The sequence below is a fragment of the Mustela lutreola genome, chromosome 11 (genome assembly GCF_030435805.1).
Source record: "Mustela lutreola isolate mMusLut2 chromosome 11, mMusLut2.pri, whole genome shotgun sequence".
NCBI lineage: Eukaryota > Metazoa > Chordata > Mammalia > Carnivora > Mustelidae > Mustela > Mustela lutreola.
In genome coordinates, this window is record NC_081300.1 from 38,748,184 (window position 1) to 38,760,475 (window position 12,292).

The 12,292-nt window shown below is 32.7% G+C and overlaps 1 protein-coding gene across 2 annotated transcripts in view; it reads left to right on the forward strand.

The window, feature by feature from the left end:
- The window catches only part of CCDC178 (coiled-coil domain containing 178), a 442,908-nt gene that overhangs the window by 69,584 nt on the left and 361,032 nt on the right, over nt 1–12,292 (forward strand). For both annotated transcript variants that reach the window (XM_059140259.1, XM_059140258.1), the window contains 2 exons: nt 2,248–2,448; nt 7,431–7,651. In XM_059140259.1, the coding sequence (XP_058996242.1) occupies nt 2,248–2,448; nt 7,431–7,651 (422 nt within the window). The remainder of the gene's footprint in view (nt 1–2,247; nt 2,449–7,430; nt 7,652–12,292) is intronic.

The window sequence follows — 12,292 nt, forward strand, 5'->3', positions numbered from 1 at the left end:
ACAACAAAATTCAAAAAATATTTAATATAATGTATACTGGACTGGGTCCTGAGTATATAATGATCTCTCCCTACCTACCAAGAAGTTAACTGTAATTCAGTGCTGTCTAGTTGTGATTTCTGGGATAATCAAAGTGTTCTCTATTTCTGTCATCTGGTAGCCACATATAATATCTGCTTGAAATGTAGCTGGGAAGACTGAGTATTTAATTTTTCAGTTTAATTTTAACACTTTTTAAATGTAAATAATCACATGGGATTCATGACTACCACACTGGACATGGAAGCTCTACTCTATTTATATTTTGTATGTAACATGTATGTATGTAATATTAATATATTTATAAATATGTTTACAAATATATGTAATATTATATATTTATAAATATATTAATATTCTATATTTAATATATTAATATATACAAAATATTTATATATGTATAAATTAAGATTAATACATGCACTATATATTATATATTGTATATATAATGTGTATATATTGCATATATATAGTTTTCAAAGCTGTCTCTCATAGTGAGGCTCTGTCTTTACTGTTTCCTTTTCACTATTAATATCTAGAAAAAATCTTATTCGTTATGTATTAATTTTTCACATGACGAATGCTAGAAGCTTACTATGTTAATGGACATAATAACAGTTTAAATTAACTGCAGTTATGTTATTGTAAACTCATACACGTGATCCCAAAGTGCAAGACAGTATCAGGTTGACAAGATCTATTGTAATTAAGTGTTTGTGCTAAAAAAAATTACAGGTGGTTACTCACCTACTCAATATGAAATAGTAAAACTAATTGGATGATATTCTAGGAAAAAACTGAGAGATTCAATACAATGAATTGGAGGCATCTGAAGTTATAAACACAGCATCTATTTTAGAATGCTATCATAAAAACAGTACAGAAGATTGTGTAGAAACATGATGGATGTCTTTGGTAAAACATATTTTTATCACATCAGAAGTGATTTAAGTGGCATTAATTTAATTAAACATTTCAGAATCTCTTTATAGAAACTGAATAGATCATAAGTTGGCTGGAGAACACAGTGTTCACTGTGTATATTGTTATGAAAAAAACAGACAATTAAGGATGTAAAATGCCCAGGATATGGTAGATTCTGGAAAAAGAAGACAAAGAACAAATAAACAGTGGCCAAATCAAGGTCCAGTCCATAAATGATAATTTTTATGCATTACAATAGAGAGACCTGTTTCTCAAGAATTCTTTTCAGGCAGCATGCCGAATTTCTTTGATAGGCTTACTAGGTTAGAAATAGAAACTGTGACTACTGAGCTTGCACTTATAACCAATATGTAATATCTTCTAGCAGAAAATTATTGCTTTACTGTCCAAATCAAAACAAAACAAAGCAGAGGTCTATTAGTTACCTTTATTTTGAACCTGTTTTACTGTTTTTCTTCTAGACTCAGCTCTCTGAGGCTTTGCCTTTCTCGACACTTTGTGTTTGTTTATGTCTTCTTGTCATGTCACATTTTGGAAAAAGTCACTGTTTACAAGTATAAATCTCACCAGAGTGGAACCCATATCCATCTTCCTTACTGATCTATCTCTAGGGAGAGAGTGTATTGCCCAGAACATAACAGGCTCTCTGCGTGTTTCTAGTATAAATAGGTGAATGAATATCCATGTTAATCATTTTATTAACATTAAATCATATCTTTTCAGAGCTGTGAACCAGTAATTACAAATTTCTCTCATTACGAGTCAATTTGTGTTATAACTAAATAAATGGAATTTGGAAACAATGAATTTCTGGCAGGGCTAACTAAGGATGTTATTATCTGATAAGGATTATAAAGTATCATGTTTCTAGGAATCATCTGAGGATTTTCAGTATTTATCTGATGTAATCATTATGATTTTCTTTTGTCATAGAATGAGAGGAAATACAAGAATAAAAATAAAGTTCTATAATATAGCTTATGAAAAAAAATTTTTAGATAAAATATACAAGGAGATATTGCTTGAAATTCCTCTATTCTATTTTACAAAGTGTTCACTTCAAAATCTGTCTTCAAAGGTTATAATTAATGTTATTATTTTATTATAATAAAACTCTTTAAAAGACTAATTCATTTTTCTAAAATTCTCTTATTAAACATATAAATATTAAAAAGGAAAATGATACCATTAGTACCTATGTTCCCACCACCTAGTTTATAGGCGGATTCATTAACAAATGTGAATATATATTTCTATTTTAAGATGAAAAGTGTCCAGAATTAAAGCAGGAAATGGAAACATTGCTCTCAGAGGCCATTTATCTCATTAAAAGTCTAGAAACTGACCGTGCAGAAGCTGAAGAAGCTTTAAAACAACAAAAATCAAGAAAGAAAAAGATTCACATGAAAATTGATTCTTGGTCAATCTGGAGACTTCAAGAAATTCCATTAGCTGTGCAGAAAGGTAATAATAAGAATAAGAATAATAAGAATTTTTTCATATTCATTTCATTTCATTTCTTTTGTTTGAGAGGCATGAATAATCAATTGAAGCTTTGGAAAAAAGTCAACTCTGACCATATTGTTTTGCATCCAAACAGTGTGCTTTTGATAAATGCTATTAATGATAATGTTGGTAACATTTATGTAGCTGGGACTGCAGTGAGTAAACCTGGACCTTCTGTAGTTTGGTGTTTGTTTGTTGGTGTTTGTTTGTTTTTGTTTTTGTTTTTTCCAAGCCATCTCTAGATTTTTAATAAAAGAAAAATAAAAGAAGAAATTTGGGGAGCAGGAAAGCAGGTTAATTTCCTCCACCTCTGCATAGCCTGACATCTAGCCTCTCCTCATCTGTGTCTGCAATAAGGAAACTCCTTGCAGAAGACCTTGAATTTGATTCTGGGGCCTAATCTGGGATTATGTCCCAGGTTATGGACTGTCCCAGGATATAGATGGGCAGGTGAGGCATATTTCCAGGTCACACTTGCTTGTACATCAGCTGGGGTGGATGGGCCCTGCCCCAGTGGGTGATAAGCCAAGCCCTGTGTCAGCAGTGTAGGAACCACTGGGAAAGCATACGTCAGACCTGGGCCCAAGATTCTTTGCACCCTCCGTAAAGCTACTGTGAGAACTGAATGATGAATCCTGGAGACAGTCCTCACTTTGTTTGGTGTTTGCTGATAATTCCATAGTATTTATGGTGCCTGTGGGACATTTAAACTTTTGGCACATACTTCCCATGATGACTACATTATTTGGGTACTTGAAACTTAGAAATTTAAGTGATTTCCAATTGGTGTCATTGACCAAATCTTTAAATCTAGGAAAATAAAAGAGTTTTAAAATGATATTTTAGCAACATGCATCTGCTTTTGAGAATTCAGTAGTAGATCTTGAGAACTTCTAGCAGACAATAAAGCTGGAGATGCTTCAAAAGGAAATACTAGGTTTTTTAGACCACAGAATAAGAGACCTATCCTCAAGTATTAAACAGTCTAAAGGTACTGGATTTTTTATTCTCCAAACACTGCTTATTAAGCATGTCTACTATATGATTCTACTGAGGCTAGACTTTGTTTATAAATAACTTTTAATTCAGTTAGAAATTTTAATTCTGGATTCACATGATTTATAAATGGTTATATTAGGGTGCTTATAAACCTATCATTTAAACTAAGACACTTTTGAGAGGAAAAGGGAGGCTGTTTTACCCTGAGACATTAAATTATTTGTCAGACTGAACACTCGCATATACCTTTGTTATATGTCTTCTAAAATTATAGTTTCCAAGTAGAGTGTGCACATTTTAGGGAGTTGCAAGAAAACACTAGAACTTTTATATTTATAAACTTTATTATTTTATTTTCTTATTTGGTTATTGGGGTTTTAATTTTGCCACTATTATACCTGACAAAATAGAGTTTACCAGTGGTTCCTTGATTCTGTTATTTCAATAAAATAAATTAAGTGTAGGTTCAGTGACTGTTTACTCCTTTTAAATTAATACTGAGCTTACAGACTGAACTCACCCTTTGTTCACTCCATTCTGAAGCAGAACTCGAGAAGCAGGAGCCTAGACTGGATGATTTTAATTCTACCCCTGTCTATGCTCTTTGTTGCCCTTTAATAAAGATTTAATTCTAAAAATTATGCAAAAAATGCTCTAAACTCAGGTTAGAGTAGGCCTTTTTCTACCCACACTTTAAAGTGTGCATTTTACAAAACATTTGGTTTCTATAGCTATTTATAGAAGTAAATAATTCAGGCTTGGAGTGAGTTTGTTCTGATTCACAAGGTTTTTGAATAGAATTTATGATGTGCATACTCTACTAATACAAGAACATAAGTGGATAATTTATAAATACATACTTACATACATATTGGTGTTTTAGAGGCAACCAAAGGTACAATAGGGTCAGAATAGGCATCCTGGGAAATTCTGGAGCCCAGTAGATTCTTTTTTTTTTTTTTTTTTTTTTTTTTTTTTTTTTTTTTTTTTTTAAAAAAGATTTTTATTTTATTTATTTGACAGAGAGAAATCACAAGTAGATGGAGAGGCAGGCAGAGAGAGAGAGAGAGAGAAGCAGGCTCCCTGCCGAGCAGAGAGCCCGATGCGGGACTCGATCCCAGGACTCTGAGATCATGACCTGAGCTGAAGGCAGCAGCTTAACCCACTGAGCCACCCAAGCGCCCCAGAGCCCAGTAGATTCTTGAGCAGATTCACATTCACATTCACAAGGAGTCATCTGGAGTTTTTTTTTTTTTTTTTTTTAAAGAATTATGTGTTTATTTGAGAGAGAGAGAGAGAGAGCATGAGAGGGGCCGAAGGAACTGGAGAGAGAATCAGACTCCACGCCAAATGGAGCCCAGGGCAGAGCTGGATCTTAAAATGCTGAGACCACAACCTGAGCTGAAACCAGGAGTCAGACAGTTAACCAACTGTGCCACCCAGACACCCTTGCAATTTTTTAAAATGTTTCGGAAGCCTTTCCTTGTCAGTGGTAGTAGAATAGTCGGTGGTAGCTGGTTTTATTTAATATTTTGCTAATAATTTTCTATATAATCTCATATGGCCTTTATTAGAGAAGATATTATAGTTCATGGGTTGTATGAAGTTCTACTTAAGGAATTGCCAAAATAAAATTAAATTGAGATATGTACATGCACATTTTCCATACCTTATAAATGCATTTCAGTGATGGAATACATTCTTGCCATTGGTGATAATTTATTGCTTGAGCTGTCTTTTATTTAAAGATCTTTAGGGACACCTTGGTGGCTCAGTCGGGAAAGCATCTGCCTTCAGCTCAGGTCATGATCCCAAGGTCCTGGGATCGAGCCCCCTATCAAGCCCTGCATTGGGCTCCCTGCTCAGCAGGAAGCCTGGGTCTCCCTCTTCCACTCCCCCTGCTTATGTTCTCTCTCTTGCTGTCTCTCTCTGTCAAATAAATGAAATCTTAAAAAAAAAAAAAATCTATTTAAAGATCTTTTAAAAAACTATTAAAGATCTACTTACAAAACTGAAATTTATTTTCATCTGCTTTATTTTAAGTAGCTAACACATGCAATGAAATTTAAATTCATTTTTACTCTATAGTTTTTAGGTGACTTCTGTTTGTAAACTATTCCTGAAAAGTAGTGTGCTGTCAGGAATATATTGCCTTTATATGGATACATTTAGGATATAATTTCTAAATTTTAGAAAATTTTTTTACAGGTTACAGAAGTATATATTCTTAAAGATTTTGGATTCTCAAAATCTCTAGCTTATGTGACAAGAAAAATGCTTAATCTCCTTAGCAGCCTTAATATTAAGTGTGATGTTTATAGAATTTTAAAATAATTTTTGTGAAAAATGTACATTTATAATTAATGAAAATATTAAGGAAATTCCATTTTTTCTTGGATATCTTGTGGTCAGTCCTCCAGATCCATTCATCCCCCTAACCAGCCCACTCACGCTTGTATCTTTTGTTTTGTGATCAGTGAGTCTGATTGATAATGGACTGCATCAAACATATCTTTTGTAATCTGTCCTCTTGCTGGTTCAACCACTGGGAGAGTGGCAAGAAACCATGGAAGATAATGGAAAAGAGTGAGGGTGGGGTTATATACCCTTGACTACTTTCCTTTCTACTAGGCCACTGCATTCCCCTTTCCCCCACAGAATGACAGCCACTGGCACCCAACATGCAGCCAATAATCTAGTAAATGTCTTTTTATTTTTCCTCTCAAAAAAGATAATCAGAAGTAAGTTTTTCATCAGAAATCGGGTGTTACATAAGCTTAAAAAATATAGAATTAGATATGCACAGTTGTGTTTCCTTACAAAATAAGAGTATGTACACTTATTATACCCAAGCAGCATCTGAAGGCCCAAATAAACTAATGACTCAGATTTCCCTGGTACTCTTTATTGTACCTGCTTCCTTAGATTCCTGATTCCCTGTCCTTCCGTTAACCTACATTCCTGGGTCCATGGGCCATGACTGATTGGGCAATGACTGATTACCTAAAGGAAGAGAAAAAAAAACCAGACTGGTTTAAGTACTGGTTTATGTATTTGAATGGTATGTTGACACAATTCTAGGAGCTGCTGTTTTACAATCTCAATATAGGAAGGGTGAAGACAGGTAACCTTGAAGGAGTAAAGTCCTGGGTGCAAATGGGAAGTAGCAAAAAGGATAGCATAATCGGAGTTGGAAAGAACATGAATGTTGAGACTGGTGAAAGGGAGTTTAGGAGAGTGTTCTGGGGATTGATCTTTCAGAGGGGATGGAGTGTGAAGACAGTTGTGTCCCATAGAAATGTTCACAAGGTCCTTCTACTATGAAAGAAGACTTTAGCAATAACACAATGTTAAATCTTCTAATTCTGGTTTGCATTTAGTCATGTGAATTAATGTTATTTACTACAATAACAATTTGTAACAAATCACCTTGGAACTCAGTGGCTTACAACAATAAACGTTTTTTAATATAAGCTATCCTATTTGTAATAATTTTCAATTGTTTCTTTGTGTTTTGATATATAATTGTATCAACAGAAAATAGTAATTATTTTTTCCTTTTCCTTTCTGACATTTATAACTCCTATCGCATCATTTTACTTCTAGATAATTTTAGAAGGCCTCCACTCTTGCAGTTTTTCCCATTTTGTAGTTCATAGAATAGTTATACATAACCCAGTATATAGATTGGTTGTAATAGACAGGATTCATACTAGAACACTTTTTAGCTTATAAAACATATATGTTAATCCCTTTGATGATAAATGATGAACGCAATATATTTTATAATGCACTACTAAGTGTTACTAACTTAGTAAGCTTCATGGATAAGTAATTTCTGAATCTAAGATATTTCATATGTCTCTATTATCAAATAAATATTTCTTTCTGGAGTTCTTGTTTTAAAATCGGATTTTCTTTTGTTATTATTGTATGTCTAGAACATGAGGCCTATTTGGGAGATATTGTAGAATTACAATGGCATCTTGAAGATAAAGCTTATCAACTAAAACATTTTGAGAAACAAAAGGCAAAATTAGAAGAAGTTAATGCAAAGCTTCAAGCAGACATAGACTACATGAATAAATTTGGTCCTCTAATTAACTCAAAACAGAACCAAGAACTTGAAGCTCTGAAAGAATTTCAAACAAAGAAATTTGAGGTAAATGAATAAATGAATGGATATGCATTTTATAGATTGTTACTTAGTTGTACAAAATATTTCAGCTGTAAGAAGTTAATATCTTTAAATGTTTCCTTTTTAACTGAAAATTAACCTACTATTAATTTCCTAAAGGAACTATTAAACTACACATAATACAATCAGTTGATAATCATTTAAACTGTGTCATCTTCTGTTTTATACTTAGGAGTATTAATAGTCAACCTACTAATAGAATTTTGGAGATTTAGAACAACATGATAATTTTTGAAGTTTTAAATCAAACTGGGAGAGAATGCAAGCAGAATATATCAGTCAATTTTATTGTTGATGGTAATAAACTATAAAATCTTTTCAATGATTAATTAACATTTAACTCTCCGTTTGTGGAATTGAAGAATATATATAGAAAAATAGAAATTTATAGAAAAATAAATTATTTATACCTGCCACTGAATGAGCAGATTTAATTCATATTTTTTTTTAATTTTTTTAAAGTAAATAGAGTTGTTAAGTGTGTCCTGTATTCTCAGCAATTCCATTTTCCTTCCTCACTCTGCAAAGATAACCTTATCAGGAAAATCTGTCTCGAGGTGAATTTTGTATATTTATATATACATATTTAAGCATAATGAATGGTTTTTTGTTTTGTTTTGTTTTTCAAATAGTATCAACCATTGTAAAAGTTTCTGCAAGTTGTTTTTTTTAATCTGACATTGTTTTAGAGGTCAAACTACTATTCATTCATTTTACTTGCTGTTTGGGATTTGACAACAAAAATAAAGCTAGCAAAAGCAAAAATAAACAAGTGGGGATACATCAGTCTAAAAATCTTCTGCATGACAAGAGGAAACATCAACAAAATGAAAGTTTATTATATGGGAGAAAATATTTGCAAATCATATATCTGATAAGGGGTTAATATCTGAAATAAAGAACTTCATACAACTCAACACCAAAATAAAACAATATGACTTAAAATTGGGCTGAAGATCTGAATAGGTATTTTTCCAAAGAAGACATACAGACAACCAATAAGTACATGTTGGTTGTTGTACCAACAACAATATCACTAGTCATCAATATCACTAATCATCAGGGACTGCAAATCGAAACCACAGTGAGAGATCATCTCATACTTGTCAGAATGGCTATTATCAAAAAGACAAGAAGTAAAAAGTGTTGGCAAAAATGTAGAGAGAAAGAAACCCTTGTATGCTGGATATGTGAATTGGCGCAACCACTGTGGAAAGCAGAATGGTCCATTCCACAGGGATGGACCACTGTGGAAAGCAGAATGGAAGTTTCTCAGAAAATTAAAATGGAACTGTTGTATGACTCAGCAGTTTCACTTTTGGATATTTATTAGAAGAAAAAACACAAACTGAAAAGATGTGTGCACCCACATGTTCATTGCTGCGTTATTTACCATAGCCAAGATATTAAAACAACCTAAGTGTCCATCAATGGATGAATGGATGAAGAAGATGTGGTATGGGTGTGTGTGTGTGTGTGTGTGTATGTATATACACACATATATGTGTATATATATTAGTGATATGTATTATATATATATACGTGTATATATATTAGTGATAAGTATTATATATATATATACACATACATACATACACACACACACACACATATAATGGAATATTGCTCGCTTAAAAAAAAGAGTGAAATCTTGCCATTTGCAACAACAGGGATGGACCTTGAGGACATTATGTTAAGTGAAGTAAGTTAGAGGAACACAAATACCATATGATCTCATTTATATGTGGAATCAAAAGAAAAAAACAAATTAAAAAGTTTCATGGATAGAACAGATTGGTGGTTGCCTGATGCAGGGTTTAGAAGATGACTGGAAAGGGAGTGAAAAAGTACAATCTCCTATTTATAAAATATGTAAGTCATGGGGATTTAACATGTAGCATTTTGACTATAGTTAGTACTATTGTTTTATATATTCAGAAGTTGCAAAGACAGTACATATTAAAAGTTCTCATCACAAGAAAAAAATTCTAGCTATGTATGGCAATGGATGTTAACTAGACTCACTGGTGATAATTTCACAATATATAGAAATATTGAATCATATGTTTTATGCCTGAAATTATTATATATTAATTGTACCTCAATAAAAAAATGAAAACCTTTTGTGTGCCAAAGGACACTATCAATATCTGATAAAAAGTTAATATCCAAAATATGTACAGAACTTACGTAACACCAAAAAATAAGTAATACAGTTAAAAGATGGGCAGAAGACCTGAAATTACATTTTTCCAAAGAAGAAAAGATATGTGAAAAGATGGTTAACATCACAATCATCAGGGAAGTGTAAATCAAAACCACAATGAGATATCACCTTACACCTTTCGGAATAGCTAGAACCAACAAGACAAAAAGTAGCGTGTTGAGAAGGATATGGGGAAAAAAATAACCCTCATGCATTGTTGTGGGAATGTAAGTTGGTGCAGCCATTGTGGAAAACAGTATCGAGGTTCCTCAAAAAATTAAAAATAGAAATGCCATATGATCCAGTAATTCCACTACTGGGGTTTTACCCAAATAAAACAAAACCACTAATTTGAAAAGATATATGTACCGCTTTTTTTATTGCAGCATTTTTATAAAAGCCAAGATATGGGAACAACATCAGTGTCCATCGACAGGTGAATGAATAAAGAAGATGTAGTGTGTATATGTATATATGAATAATAGAATATTACTTAGCCATAAAATATGACAAAATTTTGCCATTTGTGCGAACATGGATGGACCTCTAGAGGATATAATGCTAAGTGAAATAAATCAATCAGAGACAAATACTGTATGATTTCACTTATGTGTAGAATCTGAAAAACAGGTATAGACCTATAAATACAGAGAACAAAATGGTATCTGCCAGGGGAGGAAGTGGATGGATAGGCAAATGGATGAAAAGGAATGGGGGGAACAAGCTTCCAGTTATGGAATGAATAAACCACTAGGATAAAAGGTATAGCATAACAAGGGCACCTGGATGGCCCAGTCAGTTAAGTGTCCAACTCTTGATTTTGGCCCGGGTGGTGATCTCAGGTTTGTGAGATTGAGCCCCATGTCAAGCTCCACACTCAGTGCAGAGTCTGCTTGAAATTTTCTCTTCCTCTCCCTCTGCCCATCTCATGCCTTCCCCCTCTCTCTCTCAGATAAATAACTTTCTTTTTAAAAGGTACAGATTAGGCAATATAGTCATGATACTGTATTAGTGTTATATGGTAACAGATGGTAGCTACACTTGGGGTGAGCACAGTGTAATGTATGGGATTTGTTGAATCACTGTCTTGTACTTCTGAAACTAATTTTTGTGTCAACTGTGTGTCAATGAAAAAAAGTAAAAAAGATACTATCAGAAAAGTAAAAAAAATGTATACCTATAGAATGGGAGAAAATATTGCAAATTATACATTTCAGAAGGGTATGGTACCTAGAATATATAAAGAACTTTTAAAATTCAACAACCCAAGACAAACAGCCAAGTTAAAAATGGGCAAAGGACTTGAATAGATATATCTCCAAACACATACAAATAGGCAACAAACATTTTTTTTTTTTTTTTGGTTTGTGAAAAGACAATTTTATTTATTATCAAAGGTGGCCATTGTCTGATGTGTTTATTTATAAGACTTTCAAGAAGAGCATTAATATCAAATATTATACTAATGCAAAACTAGAATCTTGTTTTCTATCTGTTAAAATAAATACATAATTTTGGACTATTGATCTACCCTTAAAAGAAGCTATTAAAGATATATGTTTCCTTGTGTCATCTGCCTAGATTACAGAGATTCTTTGTCCTACTAAAATAACTCTCTATGCTTTATATTTATTTTATTATATTCTTGATTATTTAAGTAAACAGAAGTTCCTCACTTAGGAAAGACTACGGCTCTTTAAAAATCATATTACTTTAAAAAATATTTTATTGTCACTTTGGTTAAACTGGCAATGAAGTATTAATGCACAGCAACCAATGATTCTATATTAATCAAGTGTTCAACTCTCCCAACAACTTTTGGTATTTGGGTAACAAACATTTAACAAGATAGATCTCAACATCATTAGTCATTAGAGAAATGCAAACCAAAACTATAGTGAGATACCACTTACAGCCATTAGGATGGGAATAAATATAAAACAGAATATAACAAGTTTTAGTGTCTATGTGAAGAAATTGGAACTGTGGCACCTTGCCGGTGAGAATATAAAATGGTTGCAGATGCTGTGGAAAAGATGCTTGCATTTCCTCAAAGAGTTTAACACTGAATACCATATGCTCTAGGGATTATACTCTGAGATATATACTCCAAAGTACTGAAAACTGATAACCAAGAAACAAAAGCAAATGTTGTACATAAATGTTCATGGCAGCAGTGTTTGTAATAGCCCAAGGTGGAAACAACCCGATGTCCATTACCTGATTAATGTCTAAATAAAATGTGATATATCTATACCACAGGAAGGAAATTTTAAAAAATGAAATACTGTTATATGTCACAACATAAATCAACTTTGAGACATTATGCTAAATAAGAAGCTAAAAACAAAATATCACATGTTGGGGCACCTGGGTGGCTCAGTGGGTTAAGATCTCTC